The sequence below is a fragment of the Hippichthys cyanospilos genome, chromosome 3 (assembly GCF_059441005.1).
Source record: "Hippichthys cyanospilos isolate Australia breed blue-spotted pipefish chromosome 3, RoL_Hcya_1.0, whole genome shotgun sequence".
Classification (NCBI taxonomy): Eukaryota; Metazoa; Chordata; class Actinopteri; order Syngnathiformes; family Syngnathidae; genus Hippichthys; species Hippichthys cyanospilos.
The window spans coordinates 12,062,564-12,080,604 of record NC_142371.1 but is presented as its reverse complement, the minus strand read 5'-3'; the positions used below and the strand labels follow the sequence as shown (position 1 = coordinate 12,080,604).

Sequence of the window (18,041 nt, the reverse complement as noted above, 5' to 3'; positions counted from 1 at the left end):
ATGTGTTTTTGCAACACACTCATATTTTCAGCACATAATATCATGTAGACACAGGTAGGCACCCTCCTCTGACACACACAACTAAAGACACACACACACACACGTACGCAGACACTTGTTTAGTGGCTAATATCTTTCCAAGGTCACACCTGACAAGGAATTCCAATGAGATTAAGTATCATCAGTGTGGCTTTAGTCCTTTTCTTCTCATTGCTCTTGGAAATAGCATTAACGCTGCAGATGACCAAGGGCTTGGAGTAGTAAAACACTTTCTGTTCACACGCGGGTTAATTTCCAGATATATTTAATACAGAATATCCAATTCAAACATTAAATTGTATATATATATATATATATATATATATATATATATATATATATATATATATATATATATATATATATATATATATATATATATATTTTTTTTTTTTTTTTTTTTATATATTTTTTTTTTTAATTTGGGCAGAATCCAATTTTGCTGTCTTTCAAAAAAATCTGAACATGGAGGATATGTTTAACTTCTTCTTTTTTTTTTTTAAAGATTCATGATATACACAAAGTATCATTTGCACTCCATGAATGATTTGAACTCATCTTATTTAGATATCTTCACAGAAATCGAGACGGTCAGGATGATCACCTTATTGCTAAGTAGCAGGCTTGTCAGTGTGTCAGCCAGTATTTGGTGCTCTGCATTTCACACTAAATTTGACACTTGGGCCTTTGGTGGCAACAATGAGGATTTTGTCATCACCTCTCAAGTGCCAACTCGATGTCCAATTACACTGAAGCTTCTAATTTAATTACAGTAGGAGAAGAAATAGGTTGATTCAATTCAATTCAATTAGTTCAGATTGGACGAGTCAGATCAAATTTTGCTCATCTCAAGGTGGGAGCTATCCTTCACATTTCATTTCCATTGAAATAATAAATGTGTCCGAAATCCACAGTTCAGAGGAGACACCAACAGATGATATTACACCTCCTGATCTTTGACACATCTTTTGCATCTTTAAAGACTGCAACCTTCAGGGCATCCTCACAGGCAACTGATACAACTGGTCAGGTAGTACTAATTCATCTTGTCCGCGATACGCAACATATACGCACTGGCATTTATATTTTCCTCAAAGAGGACTCCATGATACGTTATAAAACACTGATAACCATACGTGTTGGACGAGTTGTGTATTTTGTATATGAGAAAGGATAGGTAACCATACCACTGAGGAAAGCCAGATATCAGGAAAACTACAGAAAAGTCGCTGTCTGATTAATGTTTTACTTTCAAATTCTCTTGATGAAGCATTGGTGTGAATGTAAAATTTATGAATACTATCCCTTTCCAACTATTTATTCTCTAGACGTCTTTTCATACATTGGCAAGGTACACTGTAGACTAGTTGCCAGCAAATGGCAGATCATTCACTTTAATTAATTTCAGTATATTGCATATTAATCATTTTTCATTTAGTTTACTTTAAATGTTCAAACAACATTAAAACACAATTTAGCTAAGAACACTAACGTAGAGTTGGAGAAGTGGAACTTGTTGCCAGGCAGAGATCATGGAACTCAATCTGTAATGCCCTATCGACCAATGGCAAAATGCCATTTTGAAGGCAAGCCCTATCCGCTGTTTGAAAGGCTCACAGTCCTGTACCCCTTCAACAACACACATACGACATTATGACTACACAACACTTAAATGGCTTTGACACATGGTCATTTACTTATTACACATTTGCTATCAAATTCTTCTGCTGTATTAAATATGAAAAATCAAAAAGAGTGAAACAAACAGCGGTATTTGTTGCATCTCATGGGGCACTGCTCACCCTGCCTGAAAGAGGAGTTTAAAAAAAAATCCCTATTTGCTTCTTCTTGACTTGACGGTGGTAGTACATGATAAATATGGTAACTATTCCAACCTCCAACTTGATAAAGGAGCCACTGCACCCAAGAAAATACAATTGATCACACACAAAAAAGTGACTTATAAGTGTTAAACATTCATCATCCATTTGCAAGCATACTCACAGGGATGTGCACAACAAGGCCTTGCAAAAGGCAAAAGTTCAAACAACATTTATTGTTGGAATAATAATCATAATCAATAGTGGTTTTTAGAGTAACAAGGTCAGTGTGAAGTCAAATGGGTTGTGCCTAGAGGTGTGTGACAAATGATTGCCACCTCATAATTCACACGTTTTCATTTTCTACTGTCAAGTCACAATAACTGCTTAAGCACATATGACCAAAAAAAAGCATTTTTTTTATTTGCATAGTTGTGTGATTTTTTTTTCTAGAATGCGTTCCCAAAAATGGTTGATAAATAACACTAAGACGTCTATAACTGTTTCCTCAAAACACAGCGTTTAAAGAATGTCCAGTGATGAATTGATATGATTCCAAAGCAGTCTGCCCTCTGATGAGTGCAGGTTGACTCAGCATTGTCAGGAGCTGCTAGCTGCAACAGTAGTGTGTGTGCGTGTGTCATGTCGCTCTTGCGCAAATACGTCTCACACGCGTGCATGTCAAACATTTATGTTCACTACCTCGCCAATCTCTGACAACGGAATTGAAATAAATAAGTAAATAAATAAATACATAAATAAATAAATACATAAAAGAAGACAATCTCTCATTTACCTTTGGTGTCTTCTTCACAGTTCCGGCCTTCCACCTCGATCTGTATCCTCAATGGAGGAGAGACAAGATGACGCAAACTACTGCACCAGAGAGAGAAGAAAGTATTCAAGAGAAATGAGCCGGTGCATTTTGAAGCGTCTATGAGAGAGAGTCTGCACAGGCAAAGCAGACCGTTTTACCGAAGTCTATGTTTTCAAACGGGTTGAAAATGGGTAAAATGTTTGTTTGGGTGATTAGACGTTTTCCTCTGCCCCCTCTCTCTCCTTCCACTCATCCAGCCTACTTTGCAACCCCCACCTCGCCAGAAAGCAGCCTCCGTGATGGGGCTGCGTTTTTGCTGCAGGCGACGGAAAGGTTTGGATTATGGAATGCAGTGTAAACCAAAAATGAACCGTTTTCGTTTTGTGCTCTCGTGTGATTATGCATAGCAAAACCAATATTATAGCATGAAAAAAATACTTTGGGAAATAACCCCAAATATTCCACATTTTATAGCGCATCCGCACCCTCCTTCTCTGCGGGTGCGCGTGCGTGTGGTCCATCAAGCGAGATTAAATGGCATCTCCTCTTGAATGGCAACGTACGTACACGTTTCCCCTTCTCCTTTCACCATCAGCAGGCTCGCGATTAGGCCCACGGAGATGATTGTAAAAGGCGCAGGGAAAGGAAGAAAGCGCGTAAAGGATCTTCATTCCTCCCGCCTTTGTGATGATATTGATGATGATGATGGCCAAGTGGACAGTTTGATTTTTGTGTGCGAGCTAGTTATAAAGAATCAATATTATATCAAGGGGGTAACTTTGGTGATAAAGGACTTCAGCCACTCCGGCTATTCATCATAAGTCTGTAGCAAGCAGATAGGTCAAAAGAAATTATATTGCTCTAAAGAGTGTGTCTCCTTATCTCTCGGTAGCAGGGGAGAGGAGGACAAGCCGATCGATACAGTAGCCGCCGTGGACTCTTTGTAATTATCAATAGCTGATTTTGTCTTCCCGGGGCTGCATCTATTAATACCAGATAATAACGGGCTTTTGGACATAACTTCTGCAGGGATGATCGAATGAGTGGAGAAAGAAAAGTTTGCTCCAAACGACCTTGTTGCCAGCAGATTTGTCTCTGGTATGAGGCGGGGAAAGAACAAGTCAAACAAACAAGGGGGGGTGCATCTCTCGATCCCCTCTCTAAAGAGACCCCCTCTGACTTTCTGAGGATACTCAAACAATATAGCCTATCTCAAGGTGTAATGACATAACACAAATAATTTAATCATTAATAATATAATATGGTGAAAGTATACATTTAAGATGTTTTTGTCGACGGTAAATACAGATAGGTTGGTCCTTGTTAAATGCAATTACTTTGGATCCATGTAGAAAAGCAGTGTTGACATACATGTAGGCTAATAAATCATGACTCTCCTTCGGCAAAAAACAAAAACAAAAAAAAAACGTACATAATGTCATTAAAATGTAAATGCTATCTTTCCAGAATGCAATTGTACAAAAATCAAAGTGTTGTACATGCACTTATTAGCAATGTGAACACGCCATGAAAGAAATTACGCCATCAAAAAATCTAATTCAATCTCCAGTTCGTATGACAGCCGGACAGGCTTTGACTGGTCGAATGTGTCGGGGCGTCATGAGATGGGAGGTCAAACCAAATGTGGGTGTTGACACGGGAGGGCGAGCACGCGCCATTCAACAGCAACGTGGTGGTACATCCTAGCGGCGGCGGGAAGCAATGGGCTGAGCCTGCTGCTGCCTTGGTGGGGGTTACACACTCACTCTTGCCGCTCGTCCTCTCTCACACGGAGCCCGCTCGACCCTCCGCTACACCGGTGGGCCGCTCTAAAGAACTTTGAAGCGGGCCTTGACGCGGAAGCCTCCGACGACGCTTTTATCCTGCGGGCGGAAAAAAAGTCGAGGCCCAGCAAACTAAAGAAACGACTTAACATTTTTTTTTGAGAAACAAAAAGGGGGTGCACACAACTTGGAGAGAAGAAGAAGGGTGCGCTGTTTTCGAAAGCAGTCTGATCAACTTTTTTGTTTTGTTTTTGTTTCGTTTTGTTATGTTTTTTTTTTTTTTTTTCCTGGGACGAAAGCGGTTTGATTACTGTCGGGGGAGATTTTGCATCGGAAACTTTGGAGAATTCTGGTAACAACTTTCTTGTCAATTTAATCGCCTTCATCTAAGTGCGTGTCCCAATATCGACTCGCTTTAAACCAGAAGTTTCATCCGCGCACGAAATAACAACTTGACAAAAACAAGTGTGAAGCAAAGATGCCAAAGTGATGATAAGATGAAGAAAACATCTTGAAGGAGCACTTGTGAGTCAGTGCACTTCGACGGAAGCGCAGCCCGAGCAAAGACCCCCCCCTCCCTCCATCCAAAAGTGCTGGCATAACACGAGATTTGTTGTGTTGTGTTGCTGAGGCGGAGGTAAAAGGAAAAGAGACGGATAAAGTCCGAGTGTGAAGCGGCTAATTGCTCAGTCGCTCCCTCATTAGCATATCCAATGCGAGTCCGCTGGACTCCAGCCAATCGTCCCCACCTTCACACGGTGCCACTCATCTCCAGGCGTTATTCACTATAATAATTATTATACCGACATGCACAATCCCACGCACAGCCACGACAGTGAGAGTGGCTAAATCCACTGTTTGCCCCTGCACTCTTTTTGGAGAAGAACTTTGGCGAGTGAACCGGTGCGCACTGCGCTGATGTGTTTGAGCCGCGCGCGCACGCACAGCCGGGAGCCTCAGAGCAGAAGAAGCGGACACTAGTGCCAGCACCGCAACCACAACCAGCACCAGCATGTCCCGGCGCAAGCAAGCCAAGCCGCAACACCTCAAGTCGGAAGAGGATGCGCCAATGAGTGGGATCATTTCTCAACACGGTGAGTTCAAACTGAACCCCCCAGTCCAAAAGTGTGTGTGTGTACCTGTATGTGTTTTCTGCCACGCTCATCTTGTTTTTTTGGGAACTGAAATCTTTCAAGAAAAGTCCATTATTAGTATGTGTAAGTTGTAACCCTTCTCCAAAATGACTAGCGTTGCGTCGGCCCTTGCATTTTATTCCATTTCAAATAGTCTTTCTATGTACTTTATTTTTCTATTGCTTTGAGATTTTTAATGATAGATTTTGCTCGCAGCCTACATTTCCACAGGCCTTTTTAAAGGCCTACCGCAAATACAAAAGTACTGAAGCAATATGATGACTGTATTTTTGTAATGTAACTGTTATAATAGATTCATGGAACACTTGTAAAAATAAAACAAATAATAAATAAATATATAAATACATGTTGAATTAATCATCTACAAGTAGACATTAAGATAAAGGCACACATAAATAGCAACATATTCATGGCAGTCCCTGTCACTTCAAAAAATAAATAAACGGGATCTATTAAAACCACCATTAATAATTAATATTTAAAATTGTTCTGTGTTGCGCGAAACAGTGTGTTGTCCCCCTGCGTCTCTCGTCTTTAAAGGGACCACACAAACACAAAAAACCCTAATTCCGGTGCAGGTCGAAGCCTTATTTTGTCATGTAAATGTTTTTTTATTTACACCCCCACGCGCGCGCGCACAGACGCACGCACACACGCAAACACGCACACACACATTTAGCACACTTGTTTTTTTTTGACTGTTGGCATTATAGATTAACACAGCTTGCTCTGTAGAACAAAACACAACCATGTTTTAAAATAACTGTAAAAATGTCTGCAAAATATAAACATTCTATTTTTTTTTATTACTGAGCAAAAACAATTCCCCTTTTGATTCAAGTTTTAATGAAACATAAAATATCTAAGATGTAATGCATACGTCATTACATGATAATCATTGTAGACTGTCTAATAATTATAACTGAGAATTTGACATAATATAATAAGTGCCAGAAAAAGTATTTTTCAAAAGAAGCTAAGAAAATTAAGTCCTTTCAAATCAAACTTTAATTCTGTTTTTCAATCAAAAATCGTGTTTACCGATAATAACAAAAATGTGTCTTGTATTCTCTCACATTTTAAAGTGTTGCTGCACCCCTTCAAATCCTTGAGCATTTTGGGGTACACGTTTGTTGTGTAGCCATCATAAACCCCTTTCATTTGTGTGTGTGTGTGTGTGTGTGTGTGTGTGTGTGTTTGTCTGTCTGTGTTTTTGGTAGTTATGGTCACTGCTGTATTGCCTTGAGTGAGATTTATACTTAAGAGTATTTTATCAACAGAAACATTGCTCGTCTTCGGATACCCAATGATGGCTCTTGGAATTCATAGATGCTGGGAAAAATAAGAAGTTGCATTGTTTTAGTCCTTGAGAATTTTCATTGCGGATATTAGAGCAAGCCCACTTTGCATAGTAAAAATAACCCTTATAAAAACAAAAAACAAACAAAAAAAAACTATCCTGTGTCTTTTACTGGATCATTACTCACCTTGACACCCTGATTCTACTTGAGGTGTATCTGTGGTTGTAAAAGAATAGACATACACAGCCACATTCACAGACACACACTCACACGCACGCATACACACACCAATAATGTGTGCCATTGTTTTTTAAGACTGGAAGTGGTGGAATGTTCCTCACTCTCCTTATTTGCGTACCAAACTAGTCTTCTTGTTAACATGCAGTACGGATATTTCTTTTTTTTACCCACCACAAACCAACACTACATGCAAAGCTAAAAAACTATCCGAAGCTACCTTACAGGTGTCACAGCGTGATCAAACACAATGGCCTACTCATGCAAAACCACTGATCGCGAACTCGGGAAATTGTTGAATGAAGTAATGTATCATATCATATGAGTTGAAAAAAATAAGTCAAGCTTTGGATTTGTTTTTATGAGTTTGTGTGTTTTGTTTTTTGCTTATTGAGACTAAAGAAGAGAGAGAAGCTACTCTCTTAACATTGATATTTTTTGCCCACTATTGTCAATTTGGTTTCAATTTCATTATGTATGACTGTGGCAAATGTGGTAAAAAAAAAATAATAATAACCATCAAGTGTCATCTAGCCAATGTGTGCTAAATAATCTGCCCCTCGTTCCTTTTGGACATTTGCCCCCATCTCAGGAGTTTTGGGGATTGTGTTTATATGATAGGATTGTGGGGCAGGGGGCTTTGGGTGCTTAGGAGTGCTTTTAAAAAGCTTGCTGACTTAACCTTTGTCCAGCCCAGCCAAGTAGGTCCTGCAGCTGGGTGTCAAGATCCTTAAACAATTAGAACATGGATGCCGTTGACCTTGGCTGCGCAGCCTACTGGCGTCTGAGAAAGTGTGAACAGTGACAGGCTCTTCATCTTGTTGCCACTTCCTGTGCAGACAGTGGATTTGAAAATGTGCATGTGCCTGATGTCTGAGGGCCGAAGGCATGCATGTTGCATGCAAACAGGCTTTGACCCCACTTGTTGGCAAACTTCTGAAAGTGATCCCCTCCATAAAGCTGGACACGGCTTCGACATAAAAAGCTAAATGGTGAACGCTACTGGCCTTAAATGCCCATTGAATATCATATTGTATCCGCCCATGTGCGCATTCATGTTTAGCAATACATTCCATTGCATACCTTCCACATTCCATGCCAAACATACCATTAATGTTTTTTTGTTTTTCATAAATGGAAAACACATTTTGTAATGTGTTCGTGCTCAGATACAGTAAAATGTAGTAAGAAGACTCCAGCTGACAGTATTAAAATGCAAGTTGTCACCCCCCATACACACACATACTCGCACCCCACCCCTGCAGTGAGGCTTTGTTTGGCTTTTGTTTTAATCCCCCCTCACCGATGGGTGCAAGCTGGTGGACCACCCACAAGGAGTGCCATAATGTCTTCACGAAGGCACTTATGTATGATTCTTTTTAATACAACTGCATTTTAATTACCTTTCTGCACTCAGAACATGTACCGTATTAATACATTAACTCTAACTTACACTTTTTTTCACATGCACTTGGTGTTTTTTCATCTTTTATTTTGATTTTTTTTGTTGAGGACAGTGGTACTTGATGCTTGTAAGACTTTGGAAGGGATAACGTTATCATAAAACTGCTTGTCAAAATCATTCTAGATGTTCTGGGCCTGCAAAGGAAGATCATATCATATCATATCATATCATATCATATCATATCATATCATATCATATCATATCATATCATATCATATCATATCATATCTCATCCAACGAAAAGATCTATTGTATTCTGTTTTGCAAATGCTTCCATAAACAAACTGGCCATGTTTTGGCTGTGCCGCATCTGCAGTCTATATGACAAAGGTCTCTCTGTTCGCTCAAATATGACTGTGCCACTCTGCAGTTAAGCTGAGCATGCGAATGGCACGCTCTCGTGTCTCTGCAGGTCCGAGGATGCACTCATTCTGCGAGCTGCTTCGTGTGCGTCCATGTAGACGAGAGGTCACTTAAAAGAACTAGAATCATGTAAAAGCAAAAACAGAACGTATTGGGGAAATTGGAAAATCTTTTACAAAAAACAAACAAAAATGTATTTTTTTTTCACAGAAATATATGTCCATCTTCAAGGAGATCATATGATAACATTTTCATTACTTATTTCATGGGGTATCAGGATAATAACTTTTGTGAAATGCATTTTGTTTTTTAAATGAAACTTAGTTAAATTGTCCCCCACTATACGCCACCTGATGTTGGTGCATCTTCAATGCCACTAACCTATCCTCAGGTGCCTTAGACTAATGCATTTCAAATGGTAAAAGGGAGAGGTGCTTTAATGAAGAATAAAACATTACAAATATTTCCTTGTGACTTTTTCAAAATTCTATCCAAAGAACTTTGTAAAGAGACATTTGATACAATACATTTAGAGTCCTTGACTTTTAGTTTAAAAAGCAGCAAATACTACCAGGATAGTTTTTTTTCTGTGTATATTCATAAAGGGAATCTATGAATGGTTAAGAATGGCATCGTTTGTAATTGTTCAACAGGCCATTGCTCCATTCAGTGCACAGCACTGTGGTTTTCGCAGAATCGGTGGAAAGCATGAATACCTCATCTGATATGTCAGATTAGTGGTTTCACTTAGCATGCCAAAGATTGTTGGGCATGATAACAGACACACATATTCAATGTGCACAATCACCCTATTGACTATCTTCTGCTTAATATTTGCATGGGAGTAAATGAAGGCTCTTAAAAGCTCAAATGAAAAATGTATTAGAGCCTTTTTTTCCCCCTCTAGCTTTTTCATTCTATAAGAAAATCAATACTTTAACACACAAATGCGCACAAGCAGTCTTGTACATGGAGCCACAAAATGTCGCCATCACACTTTGAGCCAAGATGGCAATTTTAAACTCTTTTTTTCAGACCTTTAACATTTCCAATTGAAGCCCAGAGCTGCTTTCTTGTGTGATATGTTTTACATTTTAAGTCACAATAAAGTGCTTACAAGAATACAAATAATTAAGCAGAGAACACGTTTACATGAAACAACGTTTTTTTTGGCAGTTTCCCCCCTTCATTTTATTTTATTTTTCAAAAATCTTGTACAGTGTTTTTCAACACTTATTTATTTACATAAATGTGAAGTGTGTGTGATACAACTCGAAGGAATACACGTGTGTTTGTACGCGTGTGAGGTTGCAGGCATACAAAGGTTTCCACTTGTAATTGTGTGAAAACGTAAAAGAGATTGACAGTAATACCATTCTAATAACTAATCATCCAAACACAATGCCTACTCATTTGTGTTGACCTTTCAGCCCTCAATTATGGAAATGGATTCTTTGTCCGCTGAGGGGCTAAGGAGATTTTCAACCTGCTACCATGTGTCGCTGTCTTTTCTACTTACTCGTCCCTTTCTACTTGGTGATTTTTGCTTTAAATCACACAATAGACGTTTTGGGGGTTGTAGATGACTTTTGAAAACTTAGATTTTGTTTTCTAATATTTGATCAACTTTGCTGCAAGGGAAGGAAATATGAAGTGCAACTTAAATAAGTACTCGTTTATTTAATATTAAATGTGTGTGTTTTGAAATTCAATTTATATGTCTATATATCTACAAAGTAATCTAGTATAGAATAAAGATATATTTTAATTACTTTTTTTCAAGCGAGATTATAAATGCAGCACCTGATATTGTGCAATTTAAATGATAAGAATGAAGTATATATACTCCATCAGAGCATACAATGCAAGAGGTGTGAGTGTGATAAATCCTTAACGTCCCATGTCTGCTTTACAATATTTCAACCCAATATAACTTTTAAAACGACCATGTTTAGGCTATAGTATGCAAATACAGTAACATAGAAATCTCATCATTTCGGACTAAAGATGTGACATTTTAATTTGTTGTAATGATGAGTGTGTATGAATATAGAGTATACTGGTACATTTTATTCATATAGCAAATATGGAGAATTGGGCAAAACACTATTAAAAAACTAATAATATGATAAATATGACACAGAATAAAATAAAAAAAAAAACAAAAGTTAAATAGGACGGTAACAAATGATAAGGACTATGTATTACACACTGCTGAAAGCAAAGAAATTAGTTTTATGGTGTTTTTTTTTTATGTATATACGGTCCAAATGTCTGTCCAATGCGAAGGTCATTCTGTAAAACAGAGACATGAAGATTGTACAAAATGCTGGCACTGAGCACAGAAATGCTGTTAATGAAAAATGCATACAGGTACATTACACTGACAATGAATTTACACCCAAATTAAACTGATATTAATGATGAGTATACCGTATTATAACACAGAAGTCAATGGTTTCGTACAGGTGTTAAATGGGTCAGTGTTCAAAGCATGAATTGGCCTATTGGACTCGGCTGATCGCAAGAGGAGGAGGAGGAAGTGGCTCGCTGTATCTGTGATTAAACATGTGTAACTAATCAGAGACTTTGCTGCCTTCACACTAGCATGTAATTTGTTGAGTCTGATTCCGAGAGCATGGGAGAGGGAGGGACCGCGAGAGAGTGGTTAAAATACAGCAAATGCCTTGCATCAAAGCAAATCTGTTTTTCTTTTTTGGCAATTATTTTGAGGGTCACTTTGTTCAATTGTTTTAAGGCTTAAGTACTTTGTATTTTGTAGTTCTTTGGCCAATCTATAGCTCTGCAATACACGATGAACAGGCCTCAGCATTTGAAATTCAGCTGGAAATTCAGCAGCCTGATATCAGAGGGGAATCCTAATAGGACCATCAAAGTCCTGATTTGTACCCAACAGACGAGGCACCTTTGAATTGTATGAAATATTGGAAATCGATGGGCTCTATGGAATTTCATTAAGCGGCAGTATCCACAATTGATAGGCCCTCATAATTTGATGGATTGCACAAAGAAAATTATTAGCTGGCTCTAGAGACAGGGTGTGAATGCACAAACCTGGGCCTTGACAATTGGTGAACTGGGACAATTTGAAGGGAGTAAAAATATATACATGTATGTATTGATTTTTTTATGTTAAGAGAGAGAAAGAGACAGAGCGAGAGAGAGAGAGAGAGAGAGAGAGAGAGAGAAATCTAACGTTAAATCTCAGCACTGCATTGCAAAATATACGTGCTTTTTTTATTTTGTTATTCATGAATTCTCCTTTTTTCCCCTTCTCCATCCTTCTTTATCCCCTTAAAAACCCCTCACCTCCTCCTTTCAGCTCAGGGTGATGTGCTGGATGATGCTGACAGCGGGAATGAAAGCCGCAGTGGTAGTGAAGAAACTCACGTGTGTGAAAAGTGTTGCGCTGAGTTCTTCAAGTGGGCAGATTTCTGTGAACATTTAACGAGCTGCACCAAGAACCCGCTAGTGCTAATTGTAAATGACAATGAAGAAACACCTATTCCATCCCAAGAGTACTCAGAACCCTCGCCTGTGCCCAGTTGCCCTAGTGAGCAAGCTGACAGTGATGATGCCAGGGACGGTAACCGCACGCCTGCTAGTGAGGGTGAGGATGTCCCAGAGATATCTACGTCAAATGGGGTCAGAATCATGGAAAAAGAGGATGAGGAGATGGAGGTGGAACTCACCTCAGAAAAAAACATGGATCTTGAAGAAAGAGATGTGGCAACACCTGAAGCAGATGGCTCCCTACCTCAGCTGGATGATGTGAGTCTGCCAAGTGTTGCAAGCTATACCATGCCAAGCACTAACGTTACCTTAGAAACTCTACATGGCACCCGGGTCGCAGTTGCCCAGTTTTCTCAGAGCATTAGGGCGGCGGCCGGCAGCGGAGTTTCCACCATGGCTATCCCGATGATCTTGGACCAGCTGATGGCTCTTCAGCAGCAGCAGATACACCAGTTGCAGTTGATAGAGCAAATACGAAGTCAAGTGGCTCTGATGAACAGACAGTCTGCATCACAGCCTGCACTTAATCACCACAACACAGTGGCTGGAACCCCCGGGCCAGTTGCTCCTTGTGCCCCCTCAGTTGCAAGTCAGCTTCAACTCCACAACTTTATCACTCCTCCTGTCCATCAGCTGCCTGTAAGATTGCCAGCCTCTCTCAACAGCCAAGGTTCTTCACCTCTGACCTCTGCAATAGAAGGGCCTCACTCCCAAACATCAAGTAGAAGTCAGCCGTCTAATTCTTCACTGCCCAATACCCCATCGAGTAGTTCAGTATTTTCCCCGCCCAGTGCCTCTGGATTGTCAGCTCTTCTACCCTCCTGCTCATCATCAGTCACCAATATAAGCATGAGCAGTAGTGTGACAGGAAGCAGTGGAATCAGTAGCAGTTCTACCCATCCCAGGAACTCCAACACTCCGCCCTTGCTTAGTCATAACAGCCTTCTGAGCTCAGCTTCCAATCTACCGCTGATACCTCATAGCTCCTCGAGCAGCGTTATATTCCCAAACCCGTTGGCTAGCATAGCTGCAACAGCCAATGCACTCGATCCCCTGTCTGCGCTAATGAAACATCGAAAGGGGAAGCCCCCAAATGTGTCTGTTTTTGACACCAAGCCAAGCTCTGAAGACCCTTTTTTCAAGCACAAGTGTAGGTTCTGTGCCAAGGTATTTGGCAGTGACAGTGCACTACAAATCCACCTGCGTTCCCACACTGGAGAGAGACCCTATAAATGCAACATATGTGGTAACCGATTCTCAACCAAGGGCAATCTGAAAGTCCACTTCCAAAGGCACAAAGAAAAATACCCTCACATTCAAATGAACCCCTATCCAGTCCCAGAGTACCTTGACAATGTTCCTACAAGCTCAGGCATTCCCTATGGTATGTCTTTGCCCCCAGAAAAGCCTGTAACCACATGGCTTGACAGTAAACCTGTCCTCCCTACTGTTCCCACGTCGGTTGGGCTTCAACTACCTCCCACCTTACCAAGTATGATGGGGGGATTTGGTGATTCTGCGAGCCTCACTCCTGTAAATAGGTCACCTCAAAGACCATCACCCCCATCAAGTGAATGTGCATCTTTGTCTCCTAATATTGTTACTGACTCTGGAATTACCAATACTTCAACATCCCCAAAGCCCACTTCAGGGAGCGATGTACCTCCTGTACTTAAGCCTGAAGGTATTCTCCTGCCCCCAACCTGTCCTAGTCGGCCAGGTGACAACACCACTACCACAACAACAGTGTCTCAGGTGGTTCTCTCCACCGCTGTCACTTCCACAACAATTTCAACTAGCTCCCAGGTCACTGAGCCCATCAATAGTCCAAACTCCTCTTCAAATCAAGTGTCCCACCCTGTGCTCCCCATGCTCTCCGATCAATTTAAGGCAAAATTTCCCTTTGGAGGCCTCCTAGACTCTATGCAAACTTCAGAAACATCAAAGTTGCAACAGCTCGTCGAAAACATTGACAAGAAAATGACTGACCCGAACCAGTGTGTTATTTGCCACCGTGTTTTGAGCTGTCAGAGCGCTCTCAAGATGCACTATCGCATCCACACTGGCGAGCGACCTTTTAAATGCAAGATATGTGGGCGGGCTTTCACCACCAAGGGTAATCTCAAAACACATTTTGGTGTACATCGGTCCAAACCGCCACTCCGAGTCCAGCACTCATGTCCTATATGTCAGAAAAAGTTCACCAACGCTGTTGTTTTGCAACAGCATATCCGTATGCACATGGGCGGCCAGATTCCAAACACTCCAGTGACTGACAATCTTCAAGAAATGGACACAGATCTGTCATTTGATGAAAAGAGCATTGATGCAATGAGCAATTATGATGATGATCTTCTGGATGAAATGGAGCAGGCTATAGATGATGAGGTTGATTTAAAAGATGGTGAGATGGACCCATTAAAACCTTATTCACCTGGAAGCTCTCCACCTACGTCCATAATATCGAGCATTGCTGCTATGGAGAACCAGATGAAGATGATTGACTCCACTGCAAAAATGACGAATTCATTTATTCAAAAGCCTAGTCAAAATTTCTGCAACTACGGAAGTGAGAACGAAGGTTTTCCTACTGATTCCCTTTCGGTCGCTGGGGATGCAGAATCTCAAAGCTTGGGGAGCCCTGCTCTGTCCGAATCCTCTGGCTCTTTACAGCATTTATCCCCAGCTCACAGTCACTGTGAAAACCAGCAATCCAAGTCTCCAGCTACTCTGAACAATCATAACAGTGCCATGGCAGTAGACGAGAGCCAGGAGAATAATGCAGCCGGGTTGGCAACGGTGAAGTCTGAAAAATCTGAAACCCCATCTCCACTTCCTGCAACAGAAGGCAATGGGGCCTTGGACCTGACTGCCATTCAACCGAGCAGACACTTTATCAAGGAGGAGAGTCACTTCAGCATGCTGTTTTTAAATAGAGATCGAGGTGTGTGTGAGCAAAATCTAAAAATGAAAGCTTTAAAAATATCTGTGCTGATTTAATAATCTGTAGTATTATTTGATTATATATTAGTATCGTCTTAAAAGTCAACTTATTATATTATTTTGACTTTTTTTTTTTTTTAGGTCTAAACACTCCCAACATTGGCAGCACTGGAACAAATATGATCAAAATGGAAATGAATGGACACAGCAAGTCAATGTCTTTGAGCGACAATTCGCATCTGCCTGTAGGCATACAGGTGCCCGCTGCTGCAGCTCCTCAGACCAACTTGAGCCCCAGCACCAATCCCATGTTGGCTCCCCCACCCCCACGACGTACACCAAAGCAGCACAACTGCCACTCTTGCGGGAAGAACTTCTCTTCTGCCAGTGCTCTGCAAATCCACGAGCGCACACACACTGGAGAAAAACCTTTTGCCTGCTCCATCTGCGGACGGGCCTTCACCACTAAAGGCAATCTAAAGGTACGTGACAACTACAGCGGGTGTCGTAGTTTCAGGATGTGATGTCGTCACAAAGAGCAGACAAGGGAAATGTTGCCAATCCTCCATATTTTGCTCTAACTCCACGTAGAAAAGTATTTAGTAAAGCAAAATGTTTCCCATGAGTATGTGTAAAAGGTTTCCTGTCCCTTATGATCATCATAATTATTTGTACTTTGGTCACATTTTTGCTTATTTTAGGTCCACATGGGAACACACATGTGGAACAATGCACCAGCACGCAGAGGGCGGCGACTTTCGGTGGAAAATCCCATGGCCCTCCTCGGTGGGGATGCAATGAAGTTCAGCGAAATGTTCCAAAAGGACCTGGCAGCTCGCGCCATGAATGTTGACCCGGGTTTTTGGAACCAGTACGCAGCGGCGATCACCAATGGCTTGGCCATGAAGAACAATGAGATCTCTGTCATCCAAAACGGAGGTATCACCCAGCTACCCGTCAGCCTCGGTGGTACAGGAATAACTTCACTGCGAGCCATGCCTAGTGCAATGGACCGTCTGCACACAGGGAGCAGCCCTCCTATGACCGGGATCGAGAAAGCGACACTCGAGGTTGGGGCTAGCCGACCCTTCTCCAGGTATATGGAGGAAAACAAAGAGATTGGGATCAATTAAAGAAAGACAACAGACAGTCTTGAAGCAAAGACTAAAAGTCTTAGCATGGAAACAAACTGCTTATCCAGTCTAAAACTCCAGTCACTATATTATGTACAGATGAAATATTTTTTGCTTTTTGGAATATTGTATAATAGTGTTGATTAGGGGTTTTTGCTTCCACCCGTTCCCTGTTCACTTGATATTATGAAAGATGCTTTGTTTCTTGTTTGGGAATACAGAATGTTGTCTTGCAAGATTTGCATGATACTTACAGTTTTACCTGTATGTTTGACTGATTTTATGATTTCCTTTGAAAACTGGGATTTTGCCTTATTTACAATGGGCAGACATCTCGGGCAGGACTAAAACAGAAAAGAATGAATGTTCATAGGCTTTCGGTAAACCTTGTTGAGTGCTCTTTTAGATTAAGAAAGGGCCATGGATAGTCTGCAGTAGTGTTTTTGTGCTCGCCTGATATTTTGTTTCTCCTGAACTAGAAAACTTGAAAAAAAATGTTTGAACTATTTTAATCTTTACAGTTAGTCTCCAAGCATTGTCTTATAATATTGTCCTGTGTCTTTAGTATTTATATTGACAAAAAAAAAAAAAGCGGGTATACAAAATATATTTAACAGCCCACACATTTTATTGATTTCATTGTTTTTATTTTCCAATTTACAGGTAACGGTCTTGTTCAATAAAAAAGTCAGCCATTTAAATTGAACGACAGAGAATATGCTAAGGTTTTTATTTGGATATCTGATAAAACTCAGCACATGGAGAATACATTACGTGAGGCTGGAGAAGTCCAAAGCTGCTATGACCACAACCCTGCTTTTACCTTTGTAAGAAAAAAATAAAGGAAGAATAGGAAGTGATCCTTTTGAAGAAATATCTATGTATAGAAATACAAACAAATCTAAAACAGGTATGCATATTTTATATCACATAAAAATAGACATCACGAGTTGAGTATTTGTCATGTTTGTGAATGCACTTTTTAAAAATAAGACGTTTTGTCTGTGATACTGTTAACATTTTGACTGAGCAGTCCGTGCTGTTTTCATTGTTTTTGCCCTACCACTCCTACAATTTGCAGTTGGTTATTGCATCAGTGCTACTCTTTGGCGTGCACACCCATAAGTCAATCAAAATCTTCGTAAATAAAATAATGACCACAAAGTTGTGTTTTGACTGATGTTCCTCCTCTGCATCATAATGCCTGGTAAAACTGGATTTAGTCCAATTATAACCCATTTTCAGTTTCTTTCAAAATTTCGCTGTGTTCTTTGTATTTGCCATGGTTTATTCATTTATTTTTGGGGACTACTTTAAGGTAAGAAAAAAAAATCCTTGTGTATGTAATGTTTCTGACTAGATATACAGAAGTCTATTAGTGTCTACATTTCATACCAAAAACATAATATTTTTGCACATGAACAAAAAAACATATAACACATGAGAATAGT

The 18,041-nt window shown here is 40.3% G+C and overlaps 1 protein-coding gene and 1 long non-coding RNA gene across 3 annotated transcripts in view; one reads left to right on the top strand and one right to left on the bottom strand.

The window, feature by feature from the left end:
- The window catches only part of LOC148425777 (uncharacterized), a 56,983-nt gene extending 54,136 nt beyond the window's left edge, over positions 1-2,847 (bottom strand). For both annotated transcript variants that reach the window (XR_015865110.1, XR_015865111.1), the window contains exon 1: positions 2,656-2,847. This is a non-coding gene — a long non-coding RNA (uncharacterized LOC148425777). The remainder of the gene's footprint in view (positions 1-2,655) is intronic.
- A 2,270-nt stretch (positions 2,848-5,117) lies between these two features.
- Positions 5,118-17,754, top strand: sall3a (spalt-like transcription factor 3a). Its single transcript, XM_088411888.1, has 4 exons — positions 5,118-5,554; positions 12,324-15,458; positions 15,599-15,939; positions 16,159-17,754. The coding sequence occupies exons 1-4, from the start codon at positions 5,473-5,475 to the stop codon at positions 16,588-16,590; spliced, it is 3,990 nt and encodes a 1,329-aa protein (XP_088268014.1). The 5' UTR covers positions 5,118-5,472; the 3' UTR covers positions 16,591-17,754.
- Positions 17,755-18,041: the final 287 nt, after the last annotated feature.